At 44.1% G+C, this 14443-nt stretch overlaps 1 protein-coding gene across 1 annotated transcript in view; it reads right to left on the bottom strand.

The window, feature by feature from the left end:
- Nucleotides 1-383: 383 nt before the first annotated feature.
- LOC135916357 (structural maintenance of chromosomes flexible hinge domain-containing protein 1-like) overlaps nucleotides 384-14443 on the bottom strand; it is a 373767-nt gene continuing 359707 nt past the window's right edge. Inside the window, exons 49-50 of the mRNA XM_065449720.2 lie at nucleotides 2747-3019; nucleotides 384-2261 (exon numbers count right to left, since the gene is read on the bottom strand). Coding sequence (XP_065305792.1) covers nucleotides 2146-2261; nucleotides 2747-3019 — 389 coding nt within the window. The 3' untranslated portion in view covers nucleotides 384-2145. The remainder of the gene's footprint in view (nucleotides 2262-2746; nucleotides 3020-14443) is intronic.

The raw sequence follows: 14443 nt of genomic DNA, 5'->3' as shown, positions 1-14443 counted from the left end.
TTCGCGCATGCGCTTGGTTTTCACCAAGTGCACGTATTTCGGGGCAGTAGACATCACTCTGCTAAGCCTCCTCGAGCTGGTGCCCGGAATTATGGGACAGCTCCTCCTCTAACCTACCTTAATCTATTCCTTGTCATTACCCGGATGCAAGCCTGTCCTCTGCACCAACCAAGATCACGTCAGGGAGAGACACCAGCTCCCAGCAAAGATGACAAGTGGCTACAGTCACATTCTTCACAATGCATATAGAGTTGTTGGGACCTCTCATTTTGTGAAGCAAGTGGACTTGGGAAATATGGAATTGCGGTTACTACCACTTCCAGAGTAAAACAAACAAGCTAGTACACTGCAGCATAACTTTTCAAAAACAAAGAAAAAGGGGATTAGGCTTCTGAATTAGCATTTTATTGTCAGAAAAGCAAAAGGTGCCTCCAGCTTTGTCATCATAAAACATAGGTAGGCTGTAGGAGATGAATGGCCTCAACATGAAATGACTGTGTCATGCAAACGACTTTGCAGTGAAATAAAGTGTGGTACAACCAGCAGTGTAACAGGACACCTCCCAGGTAGCAGACACAGGTGGGTTAACAGCATTATGTGGCTGGGATCAACTCACCACGCAACAATAAACACTTCCACCAAGGCAACTTCCCTGAAAATTTTGCAACTAGATTGGGATAAAATGTTTCAAACAAATTTATAAGAATGACATGACTTATTTACAATTGTTCAAGACTGAACACTTCAGCTAACTGCTTGCCCATAGATTTACAGTGAATCATGACATTCATCTGTTTTAAAAGCTTTACTTACGCTAGTAAAATCAATTCATTATATTCGGCAAAACACACCCAAGAGCATGCTATAGTGACACTGCCACAGATACATTTTGCCTCAAGAGTTCATTATTCCAATTAATGTAATAATACAAGCTCTTAAGAAACATTTATTGGATCTACAAAAACGCAAATTTGTTATTTCTTTTGGTTCAATGTGCTTGCACAGCACTTATATCTGTTTCCTGAAGACTTTCGATGCGGAGCAGAACAACTTTTTAATTTCTGGGTGTTACGCATCTGACAATGTTCTAGCTAACATCTCACCAAAGCACAGCAGTTCATCAACTTACAGAGAGTGCTCCTTCGAAATCCTAATCTTGAAATACGTAGCAGAACGACACAAGAATGTAAAAACAAGCAAAAGTACACAAAGAACTGTGTATGATCAAGTAGGGAAATGTGACAGATGAAGCAATTATTTTCAGTCGCACTGAACATCAAGGGGCTGAAGTCTGCGCTGTCAGCATGTTTGACAGGCTAGCACAGGTTGAAAATGTCTGATACACAGAGCACGATACAGATTTCTGTGCCAATGATAATGTGCTATCAAAATGGAGAAAAGGAAAGAAATGAAAGGTATAAGGAACAAACACAACGCAATGCAAGAAATGATAAGGTGGTAAAAAAAAATGTGAGCAAAAGAATTCAGAAACATGAACTTGTTGCGTGGAACTTGGGCCAGCAGTGGGATACATACACGTGTAACTGCTAGTGATGACAGCCTGCACTTGACAAAACAGTGACTCACTCTATTCATAGGCCAGTTATGTCAACACCAGCTCTGAATCCCAAGCAAATGTAAAAAGTCCTACATGGTCTCTAGAGAAACATGATACTGACGAAAAAGCCGGAAGTGACTGACAAAAAAAAACAAGGCTTTTCTCCCCGTCACAAGCAACAAACAATAGCTTTCAACTAGACACGGGCAGCTTTGTACTCTCTATATATATGTACACATACTACACCTTGCTTGCCTCATATATTTCCATTCTCAACTAAACTTAACATCTAAATTTTTTTTCACTGTGAACAAACACGAGGGGAACCAACACATCTGTTGGCAACATTAAAAGAGAACAGTAGTGGGCAGCAATAACTAATGATGACAGTGCAAACAGTTGTAGCAGGTAGAAAATGAGTCTGCAATGCATTCCATATAAAGCAATAAGAAAAATGCAGAGAAAAATAAAATAGGCCCGGAAGGGAGCCTGTTCAGTGTGAATACAAATGACGCCCAAGTGATCTGAGGTATCCTACAGCAGGCTAAGTCACAGCGCATGGAATGATGATGTGAGCCCAAAGTGTATCACGTGATCCTCCTGCGTTTTCTCTCCACAGGTGCAGTGGCAGGTGTGGGAGGAGGTGCACGTCCCCTTCGAGAAACGCCATTCACACTGCCATCGTTGGGTGTTTTTGGTGAAGCTGTAAAAAAGAAGGCAGACAACCTTTGAAGTGGAGAGTGAAAGACCACTGCTGATGTGAGAAAGCAAAGGGACAAACAATAAGCTAAGCTTTCGATACAGGCTGTAGCACTATGGGAAGAATTACACTCGCAACATGAAAGGACAGCGGCTGGGTGCCTGCTGGCACACGAACCTGACGGATGAGCACAGGCTGACCGATGAGCCCGGACCGAAAGTGCATCACAAGTTGGTACCTACACTAGACTTAAACAAATTTTTCTCTTTTTTTTTTCAATTTTCGTAACTTTTGTCGTGCAGAAGTGTGCAGAAATTTACTGCATGCAGTCAGGGCATGAGCAACACAACATCGTGAGCGTGCTTCTGATCCTGCAGAAGTGCTCACTGCTTCTGGCAGCACTTGGAGTGTTGCATCTCAACAAAGATACATGCCATTATATAATGGGCAAAGCTTTCTATGCAGTGCTGACACTTGTATGAACCCACCTGGGGGGTACCTGCTGATCGATGCAGCTGGGAGGGACTGGCGCCTGGGTGAATTTCTCACCAGGTCTTGCACAGGCACAGCTAGTCGGTCATCATCCTGACCTGAAGACTGGAGGCGCGCAACAGCCTCGTCAACCCCTGCCAGCTCCTTCTTGAGTTGCTCATAGTCCTTTTTCTTCATCACAAAGGTGGTGTCCTTCTGCTTTTGCTTCTCCAGTTCTGTCCGGGCATCTCGCTGTTTCTTCATGGCCACGCTAAGCTTCTTCAGGAGCTCTGAAAATCAGGACACAAAAGGAATTTCGTCAAACTAAAATGACAGCTCAGTGTTTTGAAAAAGCAAATGTCCTGCCCGTGCTGAGAACACAACTTTGATCAGAGGGCAAAACTGATGTAAATGAGTGAAGCACAAGCACTAGTATTGCATTGACAATATTGAGCCAGTTATTGTTGACGTAGATTTCCTTTGTGTGGGTTGGTCAAGAACAGTCAAAGATTGATAACAAAATATAAACCACATTGTATTACTATGACGCAACTTGTCTGCCTTCATTGGACTTTTCTACAGAGGAATCGCTGATGGTGCCTCTATGCACATCTCTGTTGACACTGTAAATAATACATGATGACCTCTGGCGCCACGGTAGCTAAATTGGTAGAGCATCGCACGCGTAATGCGAAGACATGAGATCGTTCCCCACCAGCGGCAAGTTGTTGTTTCATCCACTTTAATTTTCATTAATTTATAATTTCCATAATTCATTTAGTAAGTACAAGTAATTTCCCCTATGTTGTTCTTGGTGTCAATGTTTGCTGGCTTCTTATGATATGATTAATGAAAGTTGGGCCCCCTTGGTTTACCCCCTCTCTTCCCGTTTATTAATGAGGGTCTTGAATCCGGCAACATTCATGCCTTCAGGTAGCATGCGTGGGTTCATTGACCAGTTGCCTTCACCTAAAACAAGATCTAGTACTCATGATGTCTGTGGCAGAAAGGATGTTCCATATCCGCCACCAAGGTTTATGAGTGGTGGTGCTGGCTAACACTCCCAGGGCTATAGCAGGAAACATAAATACCCAAGAAAATGGATCAGGGAAATGGCACCGCAGTAGCTCAATTGGTAGAGCATTGCACGCATAATGCGAAGACGTGGGATCGTTCCCCACCTGCAGCAAGTTGTTGTTTCATCCACTTTCATTTTCATTATATTTATAGTTTCTTTAATTCATTTAGTAAGTACAGTCGCCGACCGTTTATTCGGACCTCACGGGGACTGAGGAAATGTCCGAATAAACAGGTGTCCGAAAAAGCAGATTAAGAAAAAAAAAATGAAATCCTTTATTTCCACGCACTTAAATCGTGAATGCGCCGTTGCACGCTGTTCCGTTTATGCGCAATCAGATAAGCCTGAATCTCGGAGAAGGTCGTACGGTCACTATAGGCGGCTGAAAGCACAGTCACTGCTTGTACACGATCCGCATGCGACGACAGCGTAGCACATGGTGCGTCAACTTCCGACTCGGTCATCGTCCGGTGGTGTAGCAGAAACCTGACGAATGATCTCGCCGTCGTCGAGTTCTGCGCATGTCAGTACAGCAGTGTCACCACCTGTGTAAACTGTCAATGAGACGGTGTCCGGAATCGCAATGCAACCACTGCGCAAGTCTCGGCAGAACATTTTCCGCGTCGGTAGGGAGCACATCGGAAGGCGACAAATCTTAGGCCTCCCGGCACCCACTTGCCGGCATTCCGCAGCGCAGTCTGCGCGGGCACTGTCGGCGCCACTAGACACTTGACGAGATGTTTCCGTATGCCGCGTTGGATCACCGAAACCTCGACACAGCACACAAAGCAAACAACGCCGTGCCCACACAAGTCGCACACACGAAAAAACGCGGCCAGCTCGCAGCGTCGTGCGCGAAGAAACAAATCAGCTGCTGGATTGTCTTGACATGGCTTACTAAGCTGAAACCGGAACTGCTGCAGAGCCACTCTATCGAACCAGGCAGAAACGATGATGATGAGCGGAGATTTACAGTAGCGCCACTTCGTGGGGCAGCATGGAAGCTCCGTTTAAAACAAAAATGGCGTTCAGCAAGTCGAACCGTGCACCTGTCGGAGTCGATGCACGGTGCTCTCGACCGAGTTGGCTCAAGGAGAGTCCGAAAAATCAAACGAGAGGTTGCAAGGTGTCCGAATTTTCGGCAGTTGTTATACATTGTGGTCTATGGGGAGAATGGCGGTGCCGCGAAGCTGACCGAATAATCGGGCATGTCCGAATTTTTGGAGTCCGGAAAATCGGTCGGCGACTGTAGTCATCGCTGTCAACTGCTGCCTTACGGCCTCGCGCAAGTCGAAGGTGGGGGTTGGGGCACAGGCAGCAGGTGGACGCCTTAGGTCTTGTAGTTGAAGCTCTTCGCGGATGATGGTGCGGATAAGAGCACGTAGATCTGGAGAATGGGAAACTTGAGGATCGCTGCTGTTATGTGGAAGACAAATAGACTGCAGCTCGTCTAGGCGTTGACACGTTGAAGTGATGTCTTGGACAGAAGCCGGATTTTGCACGATTAAGGCGTTGAACGCGACAGACCCAATGCCTTTTAAGATGTGGCAAACGCATTCGGCTTTCGTCACGCTAGGATTCGCACAGCGGCACAGAGCCAAGACATTCTCTATGTATGAGGTGTAAGACTCTTGTGGAAGTTGGCGGTGCGTTCCCAGCTTCTGTTTGACAACTTCTGCACAGCCAGATGAGGAAGCGAAGATTTGCCGCAGCTTGGAGGTAAACGTGGACCAATCCGCAATGTCGGATTCGTGGTTGAAATACCACATCTTTGCAACACCGGTCAAGTAGAAGGCGACGTGCCTTAATTTTTGGGTGTTGTTCCACCTATTGCAAGAACTCACGCGGCCGTAGTGGTCGATCCAATCGTCGACGTCATCACCGCGGAGTCCCGCAAAGACAGGGGGATCGCGCTGAGGGCTCGTCACAGACCAAGAGGGTGCCGCAGGCGGGGTCGTCTGTGTAGTAAGGTTAGAGGCGCCAGAAGGGCCGGGGTTGGAAGTGTCCATTGTTGTAGGGGTAGCTGGGCGCGGGCAGCGACCGGAACGGAGCTCCAGGGAGGACGGGCACGCGAGAGGACGTCGGAGTCTTGACATACCTCCACCACTTTATAATACCGACACAGATCAAGTTGTCCTGCGCTATTTATTCCAAAAAAGGCAATGCCCCAGCTCACGCGCTAAGTAGAAGAACAGGGAAGATGATGATGGCTATGTACAAATGAAAACGACGAAGTATGTTAATAGTGCTTACAATATATATATATATATATATATATATATATATATATATATGTAAGGCTAGGTCGCTTGGTGGTATTCTTGCCCGATTTCAGATAAGCAGGCATGAAACAAGCCATTGGCTACACAATCTTGTTCGTAGAATATGACTCGCGCATATTTCACAACATGTGCTTCCTTTGTCATGTCACCCAGGGTTCACAATGCTTCAAACAACGGTAATTTTGCAGATTGCCGCTATCAAAATGCAGCCGGTACTGCCTGGTGTAGAACCAGTGACTTTGACTTCAGTAGCGGACATGTGCGAAATACGAATCAATAATATTTTTCTCGAAAAATATGGTGAAGAAATTCTGTTGGACACACATTCAAGTATCATCGCACTGAGCGCATCTCTGGCTTGGACACGGCAGTTTGTGCTGCTGACAGGTGACAGCCGTGTCATTGCTAATTTCTGAAACCTCTCATGAAAAGTATTCCCGTGCTGGTCATAATTCATCCGTGTCGAGAACCATTTTGTCGAGGCTGTCGGCCCTTTCACCATAATCGTTCGAGCCGTGACCGAGGGGTGTCGAGGAGTGAACGGCCGATCACAACAGCCTGTCCACCGGCTCGAAAGGGGGCAGCTCATCAGTGCCCATTGAAGAGGCCTTGGCCGCTCAGCAGGCGCAGCTCCAGCTCGAAGTCCCAGGCTCGCCAGGAGGATCAAAAGGCCGATCACAACAATGCGTTATCCTTTATTCTGTGCTAGTCTTATCCACCGCTCACATCCGGTTGATCCCGTTGATAACGTGAGCGGACCGTCGCTCTAATCACTGACCAAGCGCGAAAAGCACGAAAAGGCATTATCATCGGAAAGGCATCGCTACATAATACCGGCCCAGGTCAATGGGTGAAACCACATGGTGTGAATGGGGTGCAATTTGTTCTCTACAGTCTCGTCTTACTGCACGTTGAGTGCTACAACATGCGTGCTTTTCGTGTCGCTCATACAATCAGCTTACATAAGCATTGGTGACAACAGACAATGGACAGAAGCATCGATAACGTTCGAGAAATTCCCGATACATGCAGGCGGGTCCTGCGCCCGGTGAAAAGCGGTCACAGGTGAAATATAAACAAGTACACATGTAAATAAAACTCCATTCCACTGCGTTGTGTCAGCCAAAGAAAAAAGATAAAGGGAAGATTCCTCTATTGTGCTACTGTAATCGCGCCAACTACAACGGCGATGACCGAAAAGAAGTTTCACGGAGTCATTTTAGCGCACCATGGGCAAGGCCTCCTCCCTTCTTCGGCCACACAGGCCGAAGAAGGGAGGCTGGCACATGCTTTCGCCATGGCTACTATGCACGTGCTAGCCCAATAAAAGCAGGAAACAACAGCGTGTCTCGAGGCCTTGGCTATGCCTCTGGGAGTGGTTCCTCTAACTATTCAGGATGATTCACAGGCATTGTGGGGGAGCCCAGGGGCGCAATCTTATAATGGTTCCAAATGTGAACCGGGGCCGCTATTCTGGACATTCCACCATTTTCTTCGAGGCGTGACGTTGACGCGACGTGTTCAAAATGACGCTGATAGCCCCGTTTTGCTTTCGTAACGTGACACAAACTTGACGTTTTGCCTAAGAAACTGAAATGAAGGCATCTAACCTAACGTTCTTGATAAAGCAAAGCAGTTTTCCTCCCAAGTAAAAATAAAGCAGCTAGCTCAAAGCGTACGATTATTCCATCAAAAACGCTTCTCGCTTCCGTTGTCTGCTGTGTACAAGCTGTCGTCTGCTTCATTAGCTAGGATGCGTGAACTCGGTAAACAGAATGAGTCTTCGCACATTGGTGCGAATCTCCACCCGCGAGTCTCCGAGGCGGCGCGGCCATGGTCGCAAGCAAACATCCAAACCACAGCAACGGAAACCAAAGCGGACAACCTCTTCACCGGTTCCACTCATGGTTGATGATGGGTTCGCTTTGAAAATTATTGACAGGCGCATGACGTGTTCAAAATTTGCGGTACTGCAGCGCTCTCTGACGGCTGCTGACGCAACCACAATTCTGACTAATCACGTGAAGGCAAGGGAACCGTTTCTCTTTCAGAACCATTATAAGATTTCGCCCCAGGAATCCTTCGGCAGAAAAGTCTAAAGCGTTCGTTCCTGAGGTAAAATGTTTTGGCCCGGCACATTCGGAGAAACTGTGAACTTCCTGGTCCAGCACTATTGTGACAGTCATTTAGATGGCGCTAGGTGAAAATTTTGCATATAAGTGCAAAAATAGCATAAATTTCTTTTATTTGCAGTTTGTCGCTGTGATTATAGCATATTACAATAACAAATGACCACAGCTGCTTATGTTTGAGATATGAGTCGTTAGATTGTGGTACGGTTTGAAGATTACGTCGACTTTATTGATGTTACCAGTGGAAAAAAAAGTAAAATTCACGCGTCCCGTATAGCGTTTCTTTTTGCTTTATTGGAAAAGTATGCATTGAGATTTTGAATTCAAGCTTCTAACTGTCTCATCCAAAACGGCAGCTTCGTACCTTGAGTACCTTCCCGCAAAAATGGGCATAAGTAGGACCAGAATTCTAAATATTGCTTAATTTCGGTGGCATTATTAGGAAAACTAATAAAGGTACATAAATGAAATTTTGTGTCCTAAATGGAAATTACTTGACCTCTAACTTATCAAAAATTTAGCTTCCTTGAGCATGCACTAGCCGGGCTGTTTACATTAGAAGTTGCGATATTTGGCAATCTTCAAAAGCAAATTATCCAAAAAGAAAAATTCAACATTATTTTGCTGCGTCTAGGATATAGATAAATATGTCCTAAAGCTACAGAGCAAGCCGCAATGCGGTAGATGCGGTAGTTTCTTCTAAATATGGTCACAACTGAGACACAGTTCGCGAAAACCATGTATCTCATGCTTGTTCTTGAACATTTATTTCTAAATCACGATAATCAATTTATTTATATTATATATAGTTGGGATATACAAGAATTAAGCTTTTTTATGGTATGTACGACAACTTTATATCCCAAGTCGAAGAGCCACCACGGTTGCTCCAAAAGTACTGAAAACAGTGAGCTGGTGCCGCCGGAGTAGGACCGCCACCATAATGCTGGTTCTTGAAAGTCAACTTCGCCCCAATACAGAAGTGTTACGCGGTGAAGCATAACAAAAGTTCGAAGGGGCAATTGTCACGGGACATGGTATGTCTTTTAATATACACGCGTGCACCTGTCATCTCCTATCACAGTAAAAGCACCGACATGCCTATTAAGTGTACTAGCAAGCCTTTAGAGCTAATTCGGAGGTACCTAGGGTGATTTGAGCCCTTGAAGGCATAGAGGGCATGCATTAGTTTTTTCGGACCACCCGATTTTTCATGTGTTGTGGCCCCTATGGGGTATGAAAAATTGTATGTTGACTGTAATTTGTAAACACATGTGAATAAATCTTTTGAAACTTCCCACTCATTTGTTAGCTCAGTGCACATGTGCCACTGGAGGCAAGTCCTCCATTCAATCCATCTTCCTTATTATCATCATCATCATCGGCCTGTTTCATGTCCAGTGCAGGACTTAGACCTCTCCTGCGATGTCCAATTACCCCTGTCCTGCGCCAACCGATTCCAACTAGCGTCCGCGAATTTCCTAATTTGACTGCTCCACCTTGTCTTCTGCTGTCCTCGACTGCGTTTCCCTTCTCTTGTTACCCATTCTGCAACCCTAATGGTCCAACGGTTATCTAACCGGCGCATCACATGAGCTGCCCAGCTCCATTTTTTTCTCTTGATGTCAATTAGAATATTGTTGATACCCACTTGCTCTCTGATCCAAACTGCTCGCTTTCTGTCTCTTAACATTATGCCTAGCAATCTTAGTTCCATCGCTCTTTGCGTGGCCCTTAGCTTGTTCTCAAGCTTCTTTGTCAGTCTCCCAAGTCTCTGCCCCATTGTCAGCACTGGTAGAACGCACTGATTGTACACCTTCCTTTTCAATGATAATGGTAAGCTTCCAGTCAGAAGCTGAAAAAGTCTGCCGTATGCGATCCAACCCATCTTTATTCTTCTATGAATTTCCTTCTCACGATCGGGGTTCCCCGTGATTAAGTGACCTAGGTAAACATACTCCTTCACAGACTCTAGAGGCTGACTGGCGATCCTGAACTCTTGTTCCTTTGCCCGGCTATTCATCATTATCTTTGTCTTCTGCATACTAATCTTCAACCTCACTCTTACACTCTCTCTGTTACGGTCCTCAGTCATTTGTTGTAATTTGTCTGCATTGTTGCTGAATAGAACGATGTCATCGGCAAACCGAAGGTTGCTGAGATATCCGCCGTCGATCCTTGCTCCTAAGCCTTCCCAGTTTAATAGCTTGAATAGTTCTTCCAAGCACGCAGTGAATAGCATTAGAGAGAGTGTCTTCCTGTCCGACCCCTTTCTTTATAGGTATCTTTCTGCTTTTCTTGTCTAGACTTAAGGTAGCTGTAGAACTTTTATAGATATTTTGCAGGGTATTTACGCAAGCGTTCTGTACTCCTTGATTGTGTAATGCCTCTATGACTGTTGGTATGTCTACTGAATCAAATGCCTTTTCGTAATCTATGAAAGCCATATAGAGAGGCTTATTGCACTCTGCAGATTTCTCGATAACCTGATTAATGACATGGATGTGATCCATTGTAGAGTATCCCTACCTGAAGCCAGCCTGTTCACTTGGCTGACTAAAAGTCCAGTGTTGCCCTTATTCTATTGGAGATTATTTTGGTAATTATTTTATATAATACTGGGAGTAAGCTAATGGGCCTATAACTTTTCAATTCTTTAACATCCCCCTTTTTGTGGATTAGCATAATGTTTGCATTCTTCCAGTTTTCAGGGACCCCTGCAGTCGATAGACACTTCGTATAAAGAGCCGCCAGTTTTCCAAGCATTGTTTCCTCCATCCTTGATTAAATCGACTGTTATTCCATCTTCTCCTGCCGCTATTCCTCGTTTCATGCCTTGCAAGGCCCTTCTGACCTCATCGCTAGTTTTTATTTAGGAATACTGTAGCCCTCACTTGAGGGCCATTACAGGAGAGGAAAAAAAATAATTTAAATTTCAACATTGACAATACAACGTTATACATCATTGTCAAACACAAATTACAGGCAGGATGAACCAATATACACAGAATAACAGTAAGCATGATCAAGTCTCAATTATCCCATTGCCTGTAATACAATTCTAATAGACTACAAAATTCGTTAACATTTTGTGCTGTTACAGTGCAGTCCGGAAGGCCATTCCATATATTAATAGACCAAGGAAAGAACGAGTATTCAAAACCATCAAGGCGTGTTTTATAAGGCTGTGCACTAGCCCTGTGGTTTAAACGCGCACTGTGTTTAAAGGGGGGCGTATGTATGTTTCTTTGTTTATTCTTATTCGATTTCTGGTTATCTGGAAAAATAATTTCATTCGTTGTTTTTCTCGTTGTGTTTCTAGCAGTTCCAAGTCACAACATTCCAACATGTGTGTTACAGAATCGGCTCTCCGATAATGCGAACAAACAAAACGCACTGCGGTTCTCTGAATTTTTTCAAGTTTATCTCGCAAGTAGAGTTGGTGAGGGCTCCAAACTGGGGCGGCGTACTCCAAAACCGGGCGAACAAATGTTTTGTACACAATGAGCTTCAAATGTGTTGGTGCATGCTGCAATTTTTTTCTCAAGAAGAACAGTTTCCTGTAAGCCCTAGAGCAGGCCTCCTCCACTTGGAGGTGCCAGCACAAGTCATGATTAATGATCACCCCTAAGTACCTAAAGCTACGTACATTCAACAAAGAGTTATCACCAATTTTATAGTCAAAGGAAGGCACAGTTTTCTTTCTTGTTATATGAGCAAACGTCAATTTCAAATAATTTATTTCCATTCCCCATTTTATGCACCAGTCATGTAAACCTTGGAGGCACCGATTAATTTTCCTTTGGTCAGTTTTATCTGCCACAGTCGTATAAAGCGAACAATCGTCGGCAAAAAGTTTCATTTTAACAGGTGATTCCAGAACACTGGAAATATCATTGATGTAAATCAAGAACAATAGCGGCCCCAATACCGACCCTTGTGGAACCTCAGACAATACTTCTAGTGGATTAGACATGATGTTTTCAATCCGGACGGATTGTACACGACCACTCAAGTAGGCTGCAATCCAGTTCACAATGTCTGGAGCAATACCTGCATTCTGGATTTTAAGAAGCAATTTACCATGCGATACCTTATCAAAGGCGTTTGCGAAATCTATGCAGATGACGTCAATTTGTTCGCAGGCATTCAAAGCTAGATAAAAATCATGAACTGTCTCACTGAGTTGCGATATAGTGGATAATCCGCTTCGAAATCCATGTTGTGACGAAAAGAAAAAGTTATTGGCTTCAAGGAAAAGAATTAGTTACAGGAGGAGTTTCTGTATCCTGTTCATTACTGTTTCTAATGGAGGCATCCTGACTCCTCCGGGTATTGTACAGGTCAGTATAGAATTCTTCCACTTCTTTTACTATATCGTCGAGATTGCCGATGATATTACCCTGCTTATCTTTCAGTGCATACATCTTGATTTGTCCTATGCCAAATTTCTTTCTCACTGATTTCAAGCTGCTTCCATTTTTTATGGCTTCTTCAGTCTTTTTCACGTTATAGTTTCGAATATCACTTATTTTCGCCTTGCTGATCAGTTTTGACAGTTCCACAAATTCTATCTGATCTCTTGGGTTGGACACTTTCCTTCTTTGTCGTTTCTTTATTAGGTCCTTTGTTACTTGGGAGAGCTTGCCCACTGGTTGCCTTGGTGCCTTGCCTCCCACTTCAATTGCTGCCTCTGAAGCCAGCCTCGTTACGGCTTCATTCATTACCTCTATGTCATCATCATCATCTCTCTGTTCTAAGGCTGCATATTTGTTTGCAAGTACCAGCCTAAATTTGTCTGCTCTTACCCTTATTGCCTGTAAGTTTACCTGTTTCCTCTTGACCAATTTTACTCTTTCTCTGTTCAAATTGAGGTGAATCCTAGCCCTCACTAACCTATGATCACTGCACTTTACCTTACCTATAACGTCTACATCTTGCACTATGCAGGGATCGGCAGAAAGTATGAAATAAATTTCACTTCTTGTTTCAGCATTAGGGCTTTTCCAGGTCCACTTTCTGTTGCTACGTTTCCTGAAAAAGGTGTTCATTATTCAAAGCTTATTCCTTTCTGCAAATTCTACCAGCATCTCTCCTCTAGCATTCCTAGAATCAACGCCGTAGTTGCCAATTGCTTATTCACCAGCCTGCCTTTTCCCCACTTTTGATTGAAGTCTCCCATTATTACAGCATACCAAGTTTGCACTTTTCTCACCGCTAATTCTATATCTTCATAAAATTGATAGCTTCTTGTAATTTGAACAAAATTTTAGGGCCCCTTCAAGTTTGAATTATCGAGATTTGACTGTACATTCATCTAATAACATTTCTTGTTATTGTGAGGCAATATTTTGTCGAAAATAGCTGAAGCGCTAGCGCTTCCTTGAGCAAGAGAGCTAGGTGCCGTTGGCAGCAGCAAGTTTCAGTACTATTGCTACTGCTGTGCAGATATTAGGTTATGTATTGCACCAATAAATGTACACAGAGTCGAAATTCTTGAACCTGATATTGCCATGTTTCAATTTAGTAGCCACCACCTTAATCCAAATTTGTCTGATCTGGTCAATTGAAGGATTATGGGGATGGTGGGGAAGCAAGGCCATCTTTCAAGCAATACAGTCCACTTACAATGATATCAAAAAGAAGTAAAAGTCTGATAGTTTTACCTATCATCACTACGTCTGGACTGATTTAAAAGAAACCTTCTGACCAAATGTTTGTATTAGCTCCAAACCCAAATATACCACTTGCACTAAAGAATTGGCATTGTAAAAAGTAGGCTGTGGAAAACAAAATGTTTGTTTATACCTTTAAACAAACAAACTTAAACAACAAACTTACCAACAAACAAACTTTAAACAGTGTGTCAAGTGGCAGGCACGCAGAAAAAGTAAAAATATGTACTTGTTTTCGTGGCAGTTTTGTGTTTACAACCGTAGTTTGCATTGCGTCCAGCTGCTGCACTAACACCGGAAGCAATCCTTTGGCTTGCATGACTCAATCAGCGATAGTGCACTTTGCATTAACATCGGGGTTGAGGTCAAAGACTGCCCACTGTTAATTTTGTCACCACTGCTGCTGCTGTCGTCACCTGTCACCCAACGCTGTCGTCTGTCGCAACAACTATCACCTTGTAGGAGATCTCTTCATAGAACGAGGCAGCACTATCTGCACTTATAAACTCCTTTATAGAAGCACCACCTGCTTCATTGTCAGTAGTGA

This window comes from Dermacentor albipictus, chromosome 5 (assembly GCF_038994185.2).
Source record: "Dermacentor albipictus isolate Rhodes 1998 colony chromosome 5, USDA_Dalb.pri_finalv2, whole genome shotgun sequence".
NCBI classification, from domain to species: domain Eukaryota; kingdom Metazoa; phylum Arthropoda; class Arachnida; order Ixodida; family Ixodidae; genus Dermacentor; species Dermacentor albipictus.
This window is presented reverse-complemented; position numbering and strand designations above follow the sequence as displayed.